We start from the raw sequence: 22,212 nt of genomic DNA, 5'->3' as shown, positions 1-22,212 counted from the left end.
ATGTGGCAACATCCTCCTTGGATGAATAAAGGTTAAAAATATATAATTGGATGTGACACAAGAATCCTGAGTCAAACGGAAGTGCAGTGATTTGTTAGCAGTGGGCGAGTGTGTCAGCAAGACTCCTACAGTTTGCTGTGAATTATCTGCACAGCAAAAAGCCTGGTTTTTCATCCTTTCATCCTTTCATACAGTACATCACTGATTCTCTCTGCTGTGGACAGTGTCCCCACAACACACACACACACACACACACACACTCTGCAAAATCTGACCATGTCCCTCTGTAGTTGCATCGCATATTTTGCTCCTATATTCACAAACATTCCTTCATTTCTATCCATCCATCTATCCATCTATCTATCTATCTATCTATCTATCTATCTATCTATCCATATATCCAATCATCTGCTACCCCTCCAGCAGTAACCTAGAGAGGCAGGCATCAACAATGCGGATCATTTTTTGATCAGGGGTTTTTCTAGGTGCGTCAGCCCCTGTTGGAGCAGAACTTGTCTCTGCTGAGAGACAGCCCTGGGTGGATGGAGGAGTCACAGGGATACAGGGAAGGTTTAGAGAGCGGAACACAGAGAGACAGAGAGAGAGGGGATGAAAAAGGCATTTGCCTTTCAAATTGGGAGAATGATGATGCCTGTTGATGATGCCTGCATTGCACATACTAACTAATGAGTGAGTCCAATGGGGGCCCTAAGCCAGAGCCTGTGTCTGAAGTGAAAGTTACAATGGTTGACTTTGAAAACTCAAAGATCTCAGTCCAAAGGTAGAGACATTATCATTTGTTTTCTTCTGATCATTTGATCTTAAAGCTAGGGTGGGTACGTTATTTCTGAAACACTTCATCTTTCTATGATTTGTTGAAATCCTCTTCACGTCCCAATACACATTAATAAATAAAGTTGTGTAAAAAAAAAAAAAAAAAATGAAAAAAGCTAGTATCTGCATGAAGAACCTCTCAAACTACAGCTAGATTCTGGTAGTTATTATTATTTTATTTTTTTTCGAATGTGGATACACAATGAGAGGGAGACTTGGTGTTGACAGATGGAAAGTTAAGTGGAAGGATTTTGCTGACTTGCTCTGACATGGAAAAGAAATGAGAAGAAGACAACCCGGAGAGACGGAAGGGAGATAAAGGCGGGAGATAAAGGCAGGAGATGCGCAAAGGTATTGCTGAAAGATGTAAGAATGAGTGGCAGTGAGGATGACATGCTTGTTTGGAATGTGTCCTAGCCATCATCTTTGCAAAGGGAAAGATGTGAGTGGGGAGACCCAGGGAAAGTGACAGTGGTTAAACCGGAAACTACTGAATGGCATCCAAGACTCAGGAAAAACTCTTTTAAAGTTCGAAGAAGGTAAAAGTGGCCCTATTATTCACTGCACACAGCACTTGGAGTCACTGGCAATACAATCTAAAGACTGATGGATGACACCCCTCACTTGCAGAAATAGAGCCAAAATGTCCTGGATACGAATGCTGCCATCTTGCTTATTTAGAGTCTGTGCAGTAGTTATCAGGGGGTGGAACTGCTGGGGGCAAGGTCCTGCCGATACCCGCACTCAGTCAGTCACAGCTGTCAACCGTAACTTGTATCCTTGTTTTTACAGCGTCACTTAATTGAGCATGACCAGTTTTGCTAGAGACCCTGGTACAGGGGTATCAGCAGCAACATGCAACTTCACCGCTACATGTCATTCTATTCTACACACTGTACCTTTAAATGCTGTGCAACAGAGCTGTTTACAAAGGAAAGGGAGTTATGTAAAAATGAAACTGTGAGTCACAACCGGTGGCAATTTGTTGCAGCTTGCCCTTCTGTAGGACACCCGTTTAACAGAATTGCCTTGAACTCACAGAGAATGAGCACAGTGATACATTCCGCTGTGGAGGCTCACACACTACGACAGCATCTCTGTCCCTCCCTCTCTTTCTTTCTTTAGTCATTAATGAGCAATGCAGGCACACACACACACACTAAATCACAAATCCTTGCCTGACCATTAAGGCAAACGCAAAATGGTCCCATACACCACACAGAGCGCACATTAAGCAGCAGCTCCTTCGAGGGATTGCCCTAAGAGCGTAATGTGCTGAGCTGTTAGGATGCCGCTAAGCGCAGCCTGAGTCAGTGACTGCAACTCAGCTTTGTGTCTGCTGCAGGCCCAGCCACCACTGACTGATTTCATACGCTGCCATTCAGAGCAAAGAAGCAGCTGCACAATAACAATTAAATACTAAAAATGCCCACGCCGGTCTTCCCGCCTTTGACAGCTGCACTCATGCGGCGCGCAAACCCAATCATTCCCATCATCTTTGCACATTCATCATACCAAGGAGCAGGGTTTGAATGTTACAGTCCTCTGAATCTCCTCTGAAAAATAGACGTCACAATCATAGTCACATTCAGTTCATTATCTTTCGTAAAATGTGTTATAGTTCAAAACAGTGAGCAATAATGATACTGCAAGTTAGGTATTTAACACCATTTAAATTTGCTGGAGAAAGTTTTGTAACAATGTATAAGTAACAGTAACCCCTAGCGAACAGTTGTTATGTGGGAGGTGGCCTTAAAGTTAAGATCATAGAGGTTGAATGTGTGAGGACCTATGATTTTGGCAGCAGTGTAGGCTACACATGCTGGTTTTGTTCGGTTTGTGAGAGAGATCATGTTGAAGACACAGTAAAGTACGATTATAAATGTGCATCATGTTGTGGCACAATGAGCTCACAATGAAAACAATGATCCTTAGCGATAGTAGCGCTAAAGTAAACAGTTTTCAGTTTTCCATCAATCATGTGCTAGAAACATCAACATGAATTCCCTGGAATTATCTCTATTACCTCACATGGGCTTACTTGGAACTGACTCAGACATTTGAGTTCTCACATCCAGCCCCTCCAGATAATTTCAGGAGGAATGTCACTGCATGTCTTAAAGCCACTTTACTTTACCTGTTGCTGCACAATGGACAGGTCAGCTATTTGGGAGAACACTGAATATTATATTAATACATGAGTAAGAGTGATGGCAGTCAGGGAGAGAGCTTGAGATGTGTGGGTGTAAAATATTTGCTGTGGAAGTGGTTTTTCATTTTCAGGGTGGTTTAAATCAAGGCCTTAAATAAACACATCACAAATCACCAGGGAGAGAGCCACATATGAGGTCATATATATGATGTCATCATTCTGTAATGCAAGGAAACCTGAATATCCTGAAAAGAATCTGTGATTTTTTCGGAGAGATAAGAGAATCAATCTTTTGGGCCTCTCCCAACATGAAGAGAGTGCTCATTCCAAGTGATCGACATTTCATATTCAATAACAATCATCTCCTCCTCCGCCTGTGAGCCCTCTCCAACCTCACTGTGGGCGGCTACTCCATTCCAACATGGCTGGCAGGCGGGTGGCTGTGTGTGATTTGGGGAGCCATCTGTTAGCAGGCAGATTAGGTCTGCTTCCTCTGCTCTCCCATCCAGGTCCAGCCCAACCAGCTTTGTAATCTGTGTACTGTGTACTAATGGGCTCTGTCTCTTCTTATTCACTCTGACTGGATGGATGGATAACTAGCTCTATGTCACAGACTCCAGACGGAGATGACTTGACGTCCCTGAAATGGAAATGTGCCTGTGCATAAACGAGCCGCGTCACCCAAAAATAAAGTACATGGAGAAGGATGAAAACTGATGGAGAGAAAAGAGGACAGACAATGCATCTGAACTCTGTTGATCCGCTATTTTATTTGCCCGAGTGAGTTCACCAATTTTTCTGCCCAGTAGTTCGTATGAAAGAGATCTGCTTAGGTGTGTGGACTTATTTATCAACCATGGATAAGTACAGCTTTGAGCTTAAATCATTTATTTTTATACTTATTTCTGATTCATCAGTTCTTTTTCTAAAGAGCAAAAAACCCACAATGAAACACAGGTGAAAACACAGATCAAGTCATTCCTAAATTACACACACATAAACCCTTCACTTTACAAACCCTGAGCATAACTAATAAATTGTCAACTATCTGTAAAACATTAATTTTCATGTAAAGAGAAGAAAAATTAGGAAATTAATATATGTCAGTGATCCAAAGATCTGTCAATCATGTTTAGTTGCTTTAATACTACTGAAGCTGGACTGAAGTCAGTTGCTCCGGCCATTTCTGGATGGTAGTTTTCCAATTGTGAGTGAAAACAGATTAACAGTCATCCAATAATGGAGCGAGGTATAACTTTTTTTAAACTGTCAAACAATGTCAAGATTAAAAAGTCATAAAAAGGGCAAGCAGCTCCACTGTGGGCATCCAGCCAAGCTGCCACCAACATTTCCTCATCTCTCGAATAGCTTTAAATCCAGACAGTCAATGACTACAATCTGTCATCTGGTTAAATAAACAACTAAGATCTAAACATTTTACTGTAAAAAGTGGCTTTATTTAGACAACTGCAATGCTTACAAATGCATTAAGAGGTACGAATCACACAGATTTATCTAGGTTTGAGAATTGCTCTTAACATTTGGGATAATGCATAATTACACATAGGTCTAGTTGTTTTTAAAAAAAGATCTGTATACAAGGAAACATATTCCACGTTTATGCTTCTGGATGTTCAAAACTGATTCCAAGTGATTAACAAAATTTCAAGCTTTAAAACAACCCCACATCTTTAAACTGTGAACTGATTTTGAATTTGGACGGTGAATACAAACAAATACAAACTGTCACATGCCAGCAGCTGCTGGGGGTGGTCTTGTCAAATTGAGATTCGACAAACAAGATCTTTTGTCTTTGGCTGCAAACAGACTGACAAGACTGAAGAGCGAGAATTACTCAATAACATTCTTTGCACATCCTCTGGCAAACAGCTTCCTCCTCTGATCTTGTTTTAAACGTATTAGCTCTTTATTTTCTTCCGCACCGCTCGCAAAACAAGGAGCCCCAGTATCACACGCATCCCCCGAGTCCCCTGGGCTCTCCCTCTTGCCCTTCCATCACAATAAAACAGCAGAAGTCAAGTGGTAATTTTTGTCCTCGCTATAAAACCCTTTCCTATCAGCTTAGAGGAGATAGTAAGCTCTTTAATTGCAGCAGTGAGGGTTAGGCAAATAATGTGTTGTAGGTGGAGGAGGAGGAGGGCACGAGCTGGGAGGTAGTGATGTTGTTGTGTTTTTGTCGCCTTTAGGGCTCATCAAGGCGGAAGTACAAAACAGTGTACATGAACCAGGAGCTGCTCAAACACCAAGCCTAACAAAGAGAGGAGAACAGGATGAAACACTCTGCATTACTGACACATGAGTGAAAATAACAGTGTGAGCCTGCATGCATTGCAGACCTGTGTGCACAAATGTGTGTGAGGAAATATATGTATGAATACACATGCTGTTTCTGATAATGGCATATGCGCTTAAAAATAAACACTTTTCTGGACTGCGTCTCATTAAGACAGAGAAGCTTCGGTGTGTGTGTGTGTGTGTGTGTGATAATCACCTATTCAACGCTGCCTTTGGCTCATTAATCAACACTGCCTCGCTCAAACATGATTCACAGCATTGAATGTGTCATCAAGACTCATCAAGTCTGAGAAAGAATGTTATTGTTTGTTTCTACTGTGGCTGTGGTTCACTTGAAGGCCTGCAGGGTATCGTGTCACCGCCACCCTCCACCTTGATGCAGCATATTCAGATTCTTCCATTAAGTACCCGAGGAATCACGGCCTCCTTTATTCCTAAGTAATCCAACAAATGAAGAATAAAGCTCAGCAGGGAGGGTCCCTCTTTTTTTATTTGCTCCTCTGTAGGTAAATCTCTGCTACTCTGTCCTGTTCTATTTTTCCTCCATCACCACCGCTTCAACAGACACAGCTCCCTCACCAATGATCTTTGTGGCCACATTCCTCACCAGTCATGGTCTGGTTGCAATTCTGTCATTTAGTCTTGAAAACCTATTATCATGCAACCCAACATCTCCTCATGACCACCATGACCAAATCAATGTTTCCACCAACAACATGCTGGCATTACTACACCAGCGGCAGTGTAGTAATGCTCCTCAATTACTATGGACTTATGCTTAAGGATGCTTCACATTTGTTGTGTCTAACGGCCAAGTCTGTCACTACATCTTCAACAAATATTGATATAAACTCCCAAACAACGTCCTCCTCTTCAATTCAAGTCCCCTGTACGGCCCAGACAGGTTTGGGTCTGACTTTCACATTAACCTCAAAAGACAGATTTAAAAACTGTGATTGATCAGTGCAGCATCTGTTAATAACTGTAGCAAATGTATTAACCGCAGTGTTTGTTTATTTGGATTTAAATGTGCAGTCTCCAAATCCAAGTCAGAACCTTGAGTGTAAAGTCATTCAGAGTTCCTCTTTAACACCAGCTGGCCTTAGCATTAAGGAACTTATTCCTAGGTTTTAATCAATATTATCAAAGGATAACTCATTAAATTTAGCCAGGAGGCAAGTAATGAATTGCAAATTCAGTCTGCAGCTGGCTGCTACAGCTACCAAACCAGGCACTTTGGCACATGAGCAACCATCATCCTGAGGTCCCTTTCTCTTCCAAAAATGGGTTTGGCTTGAACAAAATTGTGTCTGCTAAATGTGGCAATCTAGCCTTTAGGATGAAGACAAACTTTATTTCTCTTCTCTTTGTATAACATGGCACTTTTACTGCTACAAACACAAGGCAGAAAAATTATACATCAGCAAGTTAAAGTCGGTATTCTAGGTTTCAGCGCCTTGAGGCCTGAAAATAAAACCCATTAAAGCAGCTCCTCACTTCTATTTGCATATTGTAGCCGCTGAATCAAGGCTACTAAAGCTGCAGTTGCTGACAGTATATTCTAAATGTTGAAGTTTGCAGTTTTATTTAGAAGAAGCTCTGTTTACTCTGAGAAAAAATAAGTCTTGGCTTCTCGATAATTGGGTAAATCTAGATTTACATTTCTTTCTTCTTCAGCTCTCTACTAGACACACACCTACCCATTCAAACGTATCATACTTGTTTCAACACAATGAGCAGTGTTTAAAGAAAATATATCCTTCCTTCTGTCATATAGAAAAACAAACTGCATTGTGGACACAGGAGTGACCAGTCGCAGTCTTTGAATATCAAGACCCACACAGAGCAATGTCACTGGTTGTCATGTCAGCTTTGTAGCCAATGACAGGCCTGGTACAAGATCGCCAGCCGGCCAAACTAGGATGTGAGGGTAATAGCCAATCGGGTGGCAGAGGAAGGGTGATGATGTGATGCTGACACAGTCTGGAATTTTTGGTGTTGTATGCAGTCGGTGGATGAAGCCTGCAAAATGTATCTGTCACATCCATTGGCAGGATGGCCTGTGATAGAGCATCAATCACTGCCAGATGCCAGGACGTGGACACCCAGCCAGGAACAATGTGTTCGTTAATGCACCTCTAAGGTTGTGTGTGTGTGTGTGTGTGTGTGTGTGTGTGTGTGTGTGTGAGAGTTTTAAAATGAGCCTTCTGGTCCAATACAGACTTAAGGTAAGAGGTAACACACAGAGAGAGGGGCGCTTGAGACGACAAGGCAGAGGGATGTAAGTACTAACAGTTTATATATCTGCTGATCCGGGTTCACATGCCTTACATTTTTGGCAGTGGTGGACTAATATCAACATGAATCTCAACTGGAAAGTTTACACCACCTTGGACTGATCGTCTGAATGAACCCTGCTGACCTGTACACACACTGATAAGGCATAAGCTGTTTATTTGTATGTGCCTTGGTTGTGTTTAAACTAATATGTACCTGGTTTCGGTATTGTGTTGATTTATGATTTAGATCACAACATTGACACCAACATAAATTTGTCTGTTTTGTCAAAAAAAAATTTTTATATATATTTTGATCCTATAGTTCTGGACATCCTATCTGCATGTCTCTTTACTGATGACAGTGTGATTGATTTACGTCTCCCCCCTCAACATCTCACAATTGGAGCACTCAGTTATATGTGCCTCAATATCACTGGTCTTCACAACCAAAATCCAGTCCCAGAATCACAACGAATGCTTCAAGCCGCTCTGCAGGACGATGCAGTGACAGGGATGAAGGGGTTGAAGAAGTAATTTTCCACCACACCAAATACAATGGGACCCCCCCCCCCCTCCTCACCACCACCACAAATCTATCCAATGACATTTCCCCCTACGGGGCCAGAACCACACCAAGTCATGCACACATTAATGCCACCATTAGTCTTGTGATTAGGCTGAGCAATGGTTGGATGTCTAATGAGCGAGTCAGTGTGCGTGACTGTGTGCAGCTGGAGTGTGTGAATGAGCGGCCTAATGAGCATCAGCGGACCCCTGTGATGGTCTTGATTGACAAGAGGTTGAGATTACAGATTAAGTTTGGAAGTGTCATTGGTAGAAGGATGGATGAGAAGGGTGGGGGGTTGATGCAACTGCACGGGGTAAACACCTGCATTAACACACACACACAAACAAATCCTCAACATTGCTCGCTTGGCTTGCAATCTCCTCAATTGAGAAGCTAATGACATAATTAGGGTCTGTGTTACACTGTAAGCATTGTAGTGAGCACACTCAAGTAAGGATGGATGCACGGAGTGGACTGTTGGGTGGGTACAAAAATTCTTGTGATTTATTTAAACATTAATGCGCATGCTGGAAATTCAATCTGTGCTGATTACACTCTAATGGAGATTGATGTTAGAAAAGGGGAGGAGAGTATGGAAGTGTTGGGGGGTAAGGAAAATATGTGTGTGTGTGTGTGTGTGTGTGTGTGTGTGTGATGAGCATCACCTATTATAAAAAATAATTTGTTTTTATGTGTTATAGATGACGAATGGAGTAAGTATCTAAGGGATTTGTATGTTTGCATCATGATGAACAAGCAGGGTGGTGTGTGTGTGTGTGTGTGTTTGTGGTGATTGTAGCTATGAACAACAGTCCTTTAATAAAAGGCGGTCATTTGGATAATTGCATATACATCTGAGTGTGTGGCTGGGGGAAGCCAAAAAACAGAGCCAGTCAGAAAAGTAAATGTGGATCAGCTTGTTCCTGACCTACATTCTGCTTCTGTGTGGGAATTCAGTCCACCTGCACGATCACAAATCATAGCAAGTACAGTGACGGAGGAGTGGAAGTCATCCAAATTTAGATAAGATAAAGCTTTGCTGATATCTTCTACTCAGCCTGAGTAAACGTGATAAGCTAGACAATAATTGGTCATTGTGATAAGGTAATATATGTCATCTTTTTCTTTTTCAAAAATTATTGTACAGTGACTTGTTTTACTTTCAGCCTGTGCCTATTTGGGCTCTTTCTCTTTATGGATTCAATGCCTGAGTTATCTATCCATCCATTCATCCATCAATTCATCATCTTCTGCTTAACCAGGCTCAGGTTGCAGAGGTAGTCGGCAAAGTGGGGTATCCCAGATGTCCCCCTCCCCTGCTTCGAGCCCCCTCAGGATGACTCACCATACCTCGAAGGCTGAGAGCAGTAACGCAATGGAGAAAACTCATTTTGGCTTGGCTTGTTTTTGCGAACTCGTTCTTTCGAATACACATATACAGATTATTTTTAGACTAGCACATTAAAGCAGTCAAACAATGAAAAGAGGTGGTCACATTCTGCCTAGCATATAACATGGGTGCCTTCAAATGTGTGGACAACGTGGGCTTTAAAATCATCACAGTAAAATCACAGTAGGATTTTTTTTGAAGATTGCACATCACTAATTCCAAGGTGATCACCTCAAACTTGCCCAAACCACATCGCATTTCTCCTAGAATTACTCACAATGGACTATATCTATTGCCAACCTAAAAGTTAAACACAGTCTGGCTTTAGTTTCAGATCAAAAGACGTGTATTTGGATCCAGAGGAAGCCAAAAGTGTTGTGATATTAGAGGACAATGTGTTCTCAGATCCTGAGTCTGGTTAGAGAGCTGCAGCAAGAGGGGCCAGTACGTCTGCACTCACTTGGCACTCGGTTGATGGCTCTCAGTGGTCTCAGCACACGAACAGTCCTCACTGCTGAAAAACTGACGTTCTGCAGGTTGAGGGAGTACTCCAACATCCTGCAACATATGAAGAGAGAGAGAGGGAAAACATATGTAAACACAACTCATTGATTCTTTCATTACTATCACAGCGCACACAGCAGAACCTGCTTAATCATCTGGGATTAGAAACACAAAGAACACAAAGGCAATATTATGTAGCTAATTATATATTATATGTATTACATGCTCTGCCTCTCTTTCTGGGTAAGTGGTAATTAATCCTCTGAAGTCCCAAATTTACATTCTTCCCATTAAAAATGACTGCAATGCATGTGTTCTGGCAAACAGTATGCTTTCATTCCAAAGCTGAACTACAGCTAACTTTTCACCGTAAGGTCTGTGTTTAAATAGCGTGTTAGGATGTTGCATTTACTTCCAGTCATTGTGTCAAGCCTAACCAAAACCGGTTATCCCTAAACTTAACCAGGACCTCAGAAATTATTTTGCCGCATTTGGGCCAAACTCAGGTCCCCACGAGGTCTACTGGTACCAGAGAGGTAACATAAGTATGTGTGTACACGTGTACACGTACACACACACACACGTGCGCACAAGGGTGTGCTTGTGAAATCATGCAGAATATTCACATGCATCCTCGCCTCATCACCCTTCAAAGAAGCAAACTGCATATGTGCGTCCCCTTAGAGACGTCAAGAGCGGGCGAATCACTCGTCACCGAGAGGAGGACTGGCTTCCACAGTACATAAAAGTGGAGCATCAGATCAGTGTGCCTCGTAACCTTGAGACAGTACAGTCTTAACAGCCTCTCCAGCGGCTCTTTGGAGACTCTCTAAGGCTGTGATGGGAGGTTAGAAGGACAGCGCTTAGAGAGCGAGACTGTGGAATGCTTGGAAAAAAAAAAAGCGTGTCTCTTGTTTCTTGATCAGCATTTATCATCATCTCCTCTCACACTCGCTCTCTCTCTCCTCTGTGTGTGTGTGCATTTGTGTGCGGAGCAGATGCTGAGCACATGTGCAGGGGCGTGCAGATGAAGGAATTCCCTCCTCGCACCGACTCCAAGTGTGTCTGTCTGACAAATTCGCAACACATGTTTGACAGTGTATGTGTGAGTGAGCGTGTGTGTGTGTGTGTGTGTGTGTGTGTGTGTGTGTGTGTGTGTGTGTGTGTGTGTGTGTGTGTGCCTGTTGGTCACCTTAAGTGCAAGAAACTCCTTTAGGAATGTACAAACGTGTGAGTGGTTCCCTTTAAAACTTAAGGGTGTCTCGATGCAGTATGAACACTTTCAGGTTTACAACACCAAAGCAGTACTGAAACACAAACACATTCTATCTCTTACACACACACACACACACACACACACACACACACACACACACACATACACACACACACAGAGCTGACAAATGGACTGCAGGCCAGAGAGAGAAGGTAAGTGGGTAAACAGTTAACAGAACAGCACAAAGATGCCGCCCCTTCGCCGGTGGAGAGAGCTAACAGTATCATCCAATCCCAGGGAGCTGTGCAAAGGCTATCATGAACATGCAGGTGAAAATGATTCAACTGGTATTTTTATGGAAAAAAATGACTTTGAAGGAAAATACAATTAGATACTCCATTAAACGAGATAAGTCCCAACAAGAGAATAAAAGGAAATGTTACATTAAAGCAGAAATGAACATTAAGGAGCACTTCACCAAGAGTTGAAAGGTCAATTCACGTGAAGAGAAAAGAGCCAAACAGTTTCATAATGCCTTACCTGCATTAACAGGGAAGGTTTTGAGGATTACTAACGGTAATCTCTAAAGGTCAGGATATATCTTGTACAGCTGTTGCAGTCAGTCTTTGGCAATAATAAATGACTTCGACTTCGCTATTGCTTCAGTTCAAGCAACCACAGAGAGAAGAAATAATTTACCAATGAGACTCTATGGTTATTTAAAAGAGTTATAGCTTAAATCATTAGGTGATTTATTAATATTTCAAGCAAAGAAAAATCTATCTTATTAATGAACTAATTTGAAGAACATTCAGTCTTTTCAGTTCATTTTAAACTTTCAAGCTATTCCATGATTCCAGTGTCGGAGCACTAGAGATTTGCAGCTTTTCTCCATTGTGTATGTTATTGTTAAGGAAATACATTCAGCTTTTAGACTGCAAAATTCTAAAAGATTTGCCCTTGAGCCTCAGGAAATATTCACAAACCATTGTCTACCCTTTTGAATGGGGGACGTCAGAAATATGAACATGAAAATGCGACCAGCCGCTCTTGCAGGATAGATAAAGGATGGAAGGGACATTTGTGTAACACAATCAATCAAAAGAAGGTGTTAAAATGTGAGTTTTAGCAGTGCTGGTTGGCACATGGTGTTACAATAATATAAAGTCAAGCTGAACGATCTCTCGTCTTATATTCACCATTTAAATGTGAGCCATCTCTCTGCAAGAACCTGAATAAGTGCATTTCACAAAATGTTGAACTGCTGTGTGATCTGCTTATAGCAAGTGCTACTGCTAACGACTTCTATGACGTCACGGCTGATTAGTTAAAACAACATGAGAAACTTTTCAAAAATATCAGCCGAAGATAGGCTAGGATAAATTCTGCATGGTTTCCGTGCTGAGCAGTAAACTCTCTATGGGGAATTTATGGTAACCTTGATGGGATACCAATGGGAAATCTCATGTTTGAGTGCCACAAGCACGCTATAAATCCCCAGAGTGATACAATACAAATATTAGGGTAATTTTTCATCGGACAGAGTCGCATAAACAATCTCAAACGCGGATGATGAATGATGTCTGTTGAGAAATAGTCCATGCAAAAACACTTGCTGCCCCTGATGAGAGCCAGATGAAGTTTGGTGCGCTGAGTGAAAACTGACCCATCTCGCCTCATCTGGAATGAAGAAACAGCCGAGGAGAAATGGAGTGTATCAAACAAACGCTGGAAACGACAGGAAGTCGTGCGCTGTTTTCCTCAGAGTCCGTGCCAGTGCTGATGATGCTGATACGGGTAAGGGCAGCAGGAGGAGGACGAAGAAATGAGAAGCAGAAGTGGACCGGGGGAGGCCCAACCTTAGGGAGAGTTTGCGTGAGGAGAATTCCCAAACTAGAGCACATTTACACATGGGGACAGAGTCCAGGATGAAAAACACTTTTTACATCTTGTCACACACGCTCAGATATGATACACGTGAACATCCTGATATGGAAAGATCCTTACAAGGACAAACCCGCAAAAGAATGTAATAATATTCATCTAAGTCAAGCAATAAAAAGCACTCAGAAATATACAGCATACACAAAACCACACACACAGGCGCAAACACACACATTCTTCTGGGCATGTAGACAGCTTGTTTCTTCTCTCGTCCTCTGTTATCTCAGAAGGTGAATGTGTGTGTTCACGCCAAGCAGCCAAGGACATGATGAATAGTATACATACACAACTCCAGCCAAACTACCCTCCAAAACAAAGGCAACAGTAGCTTGGAACACCTTGAGTGCACACACATACACACACTAGACATAATGCCACCCAGACCTATAATGTGCAAAAAATAAAACTACAGCTCAGTAATGTAGGACCGTGTCCAACACTTGACCTGTCCTGCCCACGTCTAACACTTGTCTAACATTTGCCTTTCTGCTTGTATCTATCTGTGTGTCCATCTTCTGTCCATCTTAGTCACTCCACCCATCCGTCTTCCTGCAGCCACTGCACTGTTATAATGTTAACTGTGGCTGCCAGCTCCATATCTGACAACAGGATAAGGAGGAAGAGATAAATGATAATTTGTGCTAAAAACAATGGTAAGAAATTTGAAGGAATCTCACTGGTGTATATTCTGTCATCATTTCCCTGGCTGGGTCTTACATTTCACTATTTTCATGCAAATCATGATGGATGGACTGAGGAAAGCTGAATGGATATGACAAATTGTGGTGGAGTCTCCGAAGTTTTCATGCTCGATCTGAGGCCGGGGTGTTTGTTTTATCAGTGGCTGAATTTAATAATGCAGACAATACATTTGCTGAATGACTGATAAGATGAGCATTGAGCTTGGCTGCACAGTACACTGACGAATGGCTTTGGGACTCTTTTAACCCAATGGCTTAGAAATATACTTTTTTCATTACTTTTTATTTTTCTAAAGCTGCATTTGTTTTTTGTATTTATATTATCTTTAGAAGTGTGTAATAAAAAATGTGTCATGCTGATAAATCCACCTTAGTCTGTGTCCTTCAGCTATTCAAAGACTTTCAGTTTCTTTTAGTTTGGTTTTCTGTCCTGCAACTCTATCCATCCATCCATTATCTATACAGTTTATCCTCTTGAGGGTTGTGGGGGGGGGGCTGGAGTTAACCCGGCTGACACAGGCTGCCGACCCTGATGTGAATTTGCTGTTTACTACATGGACAAAATACTGATAATATGAATTTAAGTGCATGTAGTATCATTACTGAGACATGGAGAGAGGGGACAAACACAGAATAGACAGATGGAGTGTTTTCATGCTGAATCAGATTGAAACCCTTTCATCAGCAACATGTTCTGTCATCCACCCACTCTGCTGCTTATCTGAACCAAATGTTAACCAACTTATCCTTCACAGTCACGCTTGATTATTGAATATCTGTCTTTCTCTTGCAACAGTCAGATAATAAGAGGGAATTCTCATTTTCCCTGCACCCAAACACAAATATGTCATACGTCTTATAAACACGACTGTACTCAGATAATCCCACTTGACCAAAAGGACATATTACTCAAACAACCCGTTGTTGCATCCTCTTTCTCAGTCAGTCTATTGGAAAATGAGGCACAGTCTTCTTTAGAAAAAAGAAAAGACACTAATAAATAATAATAAAAGCAGTTGATATTAGAATAATAACTGCTGTAAAAATCTGTGCTTACTATCATTGCCTCCAGGAAGTCATTATTCTGAAACTGTGGCACGATATGTCTACAAAAATGCTTGTAAAATTTGACAGCCGCTGTGTTCCCTGCATATAATTTAGTCTTTTCAAACCAACTGTTAGCAGGTCAAACAAAATCAAACTCTACAATCATTTTCTTGTGAATCTGATTCTGCCTGAGGGACTTTCTTTCAGTCCTCAACAAATGTTTTATTTTATTTGAAAGCAGCAGAGCTTGGTATCCCGCTGATACCTTGGCCGCTTGCAATCAATCATAATGCTCTTTAAAGGGGAACTTCACTGATTTTACACATCAAAGTCTGTTTGCGTGGCTCGGGGAGTACCACTGCAAGTGTGAGAAAAGCTGTTGATAACAAAAATTTAAAAAACACCCTCAGTTGATGTCAGCTGAATCAGTCGGGGTTGAAGCACTATCACTTCAAAAACTGTAAAAATACACATGGCTATCAGGATTGTTTAGATTCACGCATTGTGACTTAGCTTCTAGAGAATCAACAAACCCTGCAGTTGCAGCACATCCTGAGGTTAGTCTGTAAAATTTCAACAATAAACAGAAAACAAAAAATGCTCAACCAGAACACACACACACACACAAATTCAGTAACACCATGCCAGATGCCAGCTCAGTCATTTCAGTTGAACAAGTGAGTGCGTAAAAGAGAGTACGGTTCTGTAAGGAAAAATCCCATTCATTTTCTGAATAGAGATTTAGATTATCAGCCATAACAATGTAACCGTCCATGGTAGATGTAGCACAAGCTATGAGATAATGAAATAATGTGATGTGCTCCTGTAGAGGCCAAAGTCTGTTTTAAGAAAAATTGTCTTAATCGGGATGTCGAGGAGAAGAACCACATTACCCACAATCCTCAGGTGCAGTAGCAATGTCTCTGATTGGTGGAGCTTGGTGTAACCATTGAAAGGTTTACCACAATGATGAAAATCATGTCAGCTACGATTGCCTACGATTACATTATTCAGTGGTATTACACCAGGTTTCTGTACTATACACTATATCAAACACTATATACACACATACAAGATATAAACTACAACATATTGTAACACTGTATTAACCAGAGGGTAAAAATCCAGTAGCAGCGAGCTGGAAGTCTTTGGAAAGGGATCATTTGTAGTGTTTTCTGGATTGTGCCTTATGCCTAACACAAAGGCTGTTATGTCTTTAAAATGTGTCCTTAAGGCGTCAATATACTCTATCAGAAGTGCTTGTTTGAGGGTCATATAGCCTTCACCCATTCCTTCCCAATGTCAGAATTGGGAGGTAGGGGCCAGGTGCATGTAGGTGAGAAAGTAAGCTCTCTTAAGCTCTTTTATCTCCCTTCCCAGCATCTCTTTCCCTCCCTCTCTCACTCCCACGAAACCCCACTACCACAATCACCAACCACCCCCAACTAATAATCCATGGCTGATCTGCTCACCCACTTGCAGCACAGAGATAATCCAGCTAATGGAAAAGAGCCCAAGTGGATAAGGACAGCCAGGACAAGAAAATCCAGCAGTCTTCAGCTCTAGTGCTGTTAACTGTAAAGTCAAGGAGAGCTGGGAGTGGACAGTTGTGTAATGGCCATAATTGTTCAGGGATGCTGTCTCCTTGTCCCCTCTCTCTGGATGGCAACAACAAAATCTAACTCTCTCATGTGTTTAATGTAAAAGTGGTTTGAGTTAGAGATATGTATCGCATTTCCTGACTAGCATTTGCCAAGATATCAATTGAGCACAGATACAACTCCACTTTAAGCCAAAATAGTACATTTATCATATCTGTTTATGCTTGGGTTATGTTGTGTTTTTATGCTTTGTTTATGCACAATTCACATATGAGATGTGTAAACGCTTGAGTGTGAGCATGCCCAATGGTGCTGGCGAATTCAACAAAATCTGTTTCAACCTCAGGACACACAGTGGGCTTTTGTGCTAACATGCAATGCTAGCTGTCAATTCAATTCTGAAGAGACATAAACAGGGATTAAAATCCACAACTGATCTCCAGCTCATTTTTGACAGTTGATCTGAAACAGGAGTTATATTTGCATCAATGTGATTTGATTGGCTAGTACACACCTTTGCGTTTAAACCCAATTTGATTGGCTGGTGCCTGCGCTGCCAATTGGAAAACAAACCAAAGGAACCACAAAGCAGGTTGGGAACACATGACATTAACCCATTCAAATTGAATGAGCGGTGTTACCATTGAAGCCTCCAAAGTGCAAATGTGAGTGCTGTATAAGTTAATGTATTTCCAGTAATGCTTGACTATAACTTTATTTCACCGTTAACTGTCCACTTTGGCTACATTCACAATAGTATGTTTCAGTTTTGAAATGCATTACTGGTGCTATGTTTACATCCATGAATGGAGATTACGTCTAATAGAGTAACAATGCTACCGAGATTGTCTTTTTTTAAATATCTGTTTTAAAACTGAAACATATTAGTATGGATGTATCCTTGGTTTCGTTACACCACCTGAATTATCTTTAACTTCAAGCCCTTCTAACACTTTGTCTTTCTCCTCCTCTTCAAATCTTTCCCAACATCGCTACTCTCCTCCATCCTCAGACTTTTTTTTTTCCTTCAGCTGTCCCCTAAACTGAGCTGGATCTTCTCCAAACACTCATCAATAAATCAAGAAAAGAGATGACGCTCAGGATTAGGTTCAGGCTCCCCTCTCACCTTCTTCAGTGGCACTCAATCCAATCAAATGTGTTGAATAATTAAACCCTGTTTAAGGTTCTAAGCTTGTATTATAAAAATCAATACATCACAGTAATGATGATACATTGATACATTCATGTAATTGCCTTAAATGACTGGGATCACGGTCAGGATAATGGAAACACTATATAGTTTATGCTTCGTTTCAGACTGTTCTAATCTTTAAGATTTACGATCACACTTCCTGTAAATGTTTCCTTTCTTTTACACCATTTAAAGGACAAATATAGGTTGATGGATTCCTGCCTTCAAACCAACTCTCGAAGTTGTAGCTCTGTTCACACTGTAAAATGCTGTAAGCTAAAGCACAGAAGACAGCAGCGTCTGAATGTCTTCTTAAATGTCTCAAAATGAAAATATTCATTCATTGAAATACTGCGTAAAGGAGACCCTGGTGGCAGTCTAGCCTCATATACACTACCACAACTATGTAGAACGTAGAAATACCATTGAACATCCATTCACAGAAAGAAATAACGAGAACACAATCAGGAAAACTGGCAAACAACCTAAACAAACAAAACATCTCTCACCTTTATCTGCCATCTCTGGAACACTCTGTGTACACCAGGTCTGAGGTATGTGAGGTGCCTGAGGTGTCTGCATACATTTACTTTCATTAAAGCACTTAATATAAAAATACATATTGTCAGTCATGACAGACGTAGGTCTCCTGGGGATGGATCCTACTGATGAGCTTTGACGATCATGTCACTTTTCGTCAGATCCTCTTAAACTTTACTTTTATTTAATTAAACGGTATTTTGGTGTATGACTAAAGACATCAGCCTTAGCTCCACTATATTGTTAATGCATCAACATGCTATCAAAGATTAGCAGGCTAACAAACTAAACTAAACTGTAATTTCGAACAAGGTATACATACACCTGCTTACAACATTAGCATTTGCTCAAATCACCAAAATGCAGCCTCACAGAGATGCTCGCATGGCCAAAGACTCGGAACTATTACTTTACTTGGAGTTCCAGAACTTTTTGAGGAGAGACTTAAAGGGTTGGCAATAAAACTGCAGGCGTCTTTATGATGCTGTTCTAAATGGGCACTGGGACAAGCAAAAACCCCCAACCATGCCAACATAAAGGAAGCAGGGAAGTATGTGGGCAGTGATGGCTACATAGTTTGGAATGGACATATCTCTTCATATGTAAAGGCAGCATGAATGAGCCATAAGAAAACAAGTCTTCAAGGGTAACAGATACACAAAGCTTTCATTTCTTGAACCACTGATTAATTACAGTGTATACAGCGTACAAAGGGTGGTGAATGAAGGCCCGTACTGTGGCTCGTCATGATATGAGATTCTATCACAACATTCTGAACAAATATTTACATGGGGTATTGCTTCTTGGATAAACTGATTTTTGGACTCAGAGGTGGTTCAGTGATAACCTACTTTAAATGATCTATTTCATCATGTTTCAGAGCCTCAAAGCAAAACTGGCCGATACAAACAAAATTAGTATTTTCATCTGTGGTGTCTGTCCTCAAATATCAGACCAGATTAAATATATTGAGGGAGTCCAATGAAGCAATCGACCCGACTGCCTCGGCTTCTCTTCCTCTCTCTTTTTCTGCCTTTTTCTGTCAATCTGTCACCCTTCCTCCGAATCTCTACTCACTCCTTCTTTTTCCTTCTCAATTATTCTTTCTGTCTCTCTACAGGAGGAATCCAGCCGCGTAGAGAGAGCAGAGGAGGATCGATGCATGAAGGATAGGATCCCCTGTCTGCTACAGCAAGCCAGCACAGTTTGCTGTTTAGACTCCCTCAGCTATTGACTGGGGCTCCACTGCACCGATCAATACATAAATACATAAATAAATGAAAACACTCTCTTAACAAGTCAGTCAATCTAGACCTGAATCTAAAAATGTAATTGAGTTTACCTACCCCAGGGTACAGGTACAGTTTTTTTGATATGACCAATATACTCTGACTTATTTATCCAAAATTAATACATTACAAATACAATTTTAGTAATTCTGTTCATTGTCAAGATTGTATAAAAGGGTCAATGATACACACTGCTTTATTTTATTGATGGTCCTTGAACCACTGATCAATTCCATTGATATATACAGTGCTCTATGGTATCTACTGTATATAACATGGATGTTTTAACACAAGTCATCAGTCATCAAGCAGCCTGACCAAGGATACATTCATACTAATACTTTTTGTTGGAAATCTAAAATGATCTCTGTCCATGCAAGTGTTTTGGCTCTGTATTAGTTTAATCTCCTCCATACTAACTAATCTGGAAATTAATATCACATGACCATTCTCATATACAGGGCATGCACGTGGGAGTGTAAACAGGAAGGAATAAGCTGGCACTTTAAGCTGCAGTTGTATCATTGTAAAATGCAGAATTGAACTGCACAACATCTGTTACCAATGACAAAAGGGTCATTAGGCTTAGCCGGTTGATAAGAGCTTTGATAAGAGCATGATAAATCAGCAAAGGCTACAACATGACTGAAAAGACCCAATAGTAGGCAGTTATGAGTGTCTACGTCATTGTTTCCAAACTTCTCTGTTACTGTAACGTTTCCAAACTTCTCTGTTACTGTAACGTTTCCAAACTTCTCTGTTACTGTAACGTTTCCAAATTTCTCCGTTTCAGTGGCTCTTAAACTCCAGCCCAGGTGTATCCATAGTAGAGTTGGTGCATGTCATCAGATTTCTCACCTCTCACACACATGCAGCTAAAGACTAATGTGAGTCAATAACTGACTAATAACAAACTACAAATCATGAGGTGAACCACATGAGAAAATCAAGCAAATGGGTCCGGCCTGTGAGGGCATTTCAGATGATGCAACTGCAAAATGATTTGAGTGTTAAACACTGATTGTAAAATGATAAATTAAATTTATCAAGAAAACTTTCTTATCTACTGATTTTCTCTCTATCATGCGAGTCCAGCCCCTCCTTCCTCCTCCCACTATACATTTGGCAGAAAAATCCCTACTTGCACATTTCACGAGTCTATCTCTTTCTCCACACTCCACCTGCTTCGTATAGTCATCCCTCCATCATTTCTTTCTGTCTGGCTCCTGACAGAGAGGTGATTAGGACGGGAGACCTGCTGAAGAAGCAGCTTAGCTGTAATTATCGTCTTGGAAGGAAACAAACTGTTCATCAGAGCCTTCCTCCGCACACTTAACCACTGTTGCCAGGATATATCAAATGCTCGACAACCAGCCGTTACCAAGGTTACCATTGTCTCTGTGTGGCTGGGGGCTCTCTGAACAGATGAGTTATTTTTTTCTTTTTAATTTGTTCAAAAATGGCAACATGCTGCAACCCATGACACACAGACTTCATTTCCTGTGCCATGTTTTCTGTCACGCTCCATATTGTTCATGTACTGATACACACACATTCCGCCTTTTCCATAAATTATTTGTGTGGCATTTCTAAAGAGTGGAGAGTGACAGGGGAAATATGTTGAGGGGAAGTAAGGAGGATGTGATAATAGTCCCCGGCTTACTTCATCTGAAGATATCACAGTCGCATGGTACACAAACTGCTGTCATAACTTTCCATCAATGTAACACTCTGAAGTCAAGCATGTAATAAAGATATTACTTTAGTCGATATATCTCTGCCTTGGGTCAGAAACCTCTGACACATGTGCAAGCATGGGCACGTGAAGCCATTTTCAGTTGCACATGACAAAGCATATATTACACTACTCAATGACAAATGTTATCGCTTTGTTAGATATGAAATTAGTGTGGTCCAATAAGTATGACTTCCAAAATCAGGTTGCTGATAAAAAAAGACGATGAAGTAATGTTGACATGATGATCTGTTGAAGCTGCACAAAACACGGAGGCTGCATGCATCATGGCAAGCAGATCAAGCAGGCCTCGTCTGGAGGATGGAGTTCAAGAGGTGACGACGCTGCATGTGAAAATGTTGTGTGTTCAACATTTTCACAGTAAGCGTGAAACAATCTTAATGAGTGCGATAAAACTGAGTCAATCAAGAAAGCATAGTCTTTAAATACAAATCAAAGAGAGTGCTATTAAGCAAAGGAGGTCATTGAGTAAGACCCCATCATGGCCTCTATCTGCAGCTGCTTTTGCGAGGCACATTACTGATATGGTAGAAAATGAACAACTGATATCACAGGCCCTTATGTTCAGGCTGCAGATACAAGTGGATACACAAATCACTTTGGGTGACTGAGTAGCTTGAGGCAGCGACAACGACTGTACTGATTAGTATGCCCAGTTTACATTTGACTCATTAGTAGACTATATCATATTGTGTTTTTTTATATTGTATGTGTGAATGAGAAATGGTATCTTACAAAACTATTATGAAAATAATAGTTTCACCAAATCATAAATTATTTTAATAGGGATGTAAGATTAATCAATTGAGTACACACAGTTGAACAATATACACTACAGTATCATGTGTAATATCTTTGCATTAGTCAAATTATTTAATTATAC

The 22,212-nt window shown here is 41.0% G+C and overlaps 1 protein-coding gene across 21 annotated transcripts in view; it reads right to left on the bottom strand.

Annotated features, from left to right (window-relative positions):
- The window catches only part of cacna1g (calcium channel, voltage-dependent, T type, alpha 1G subunit), a 219,732-nt gene that overhangs the window by 100,423 nt on the left and 97,097 nt on the right, over window positions 1–22,212 (bottom strand). For all 21 annotated transcript variants that reach the window (XM_069517470.1, XM_069517453.1, XM_069517454.1 and 18 more), the window contains exon 5: window positions 10,000–10,097. In XM_069517470.1, the coding sequence (XP_069373571.1) occupies window positions 10,000–10,097 (98 nt within the window). The remainder of the gene's footprint in view (window positions 1–9,999; window positions 10,098–22,212) is intronic.

This window comes from Paralichthys olivaceus, chromosome 21 (assembly GCF_024713975.1).
Source record: "Paralichthys olivaceus isolate ysfri-2021 chromosome 21, ASM2471397v2, whole genome shotgun sequence".
NCBI lineage: Eukaryota > Metazoa > Chordata > Actinopteri > Pleuronectiformes > Paralichthyidae > Paralichthys > Paralichthys olivaceus.
Note: the sequence above shows the minus strand (reverse complement) of the source record. Positions and strands in the feature narration are given on the sequence as shown.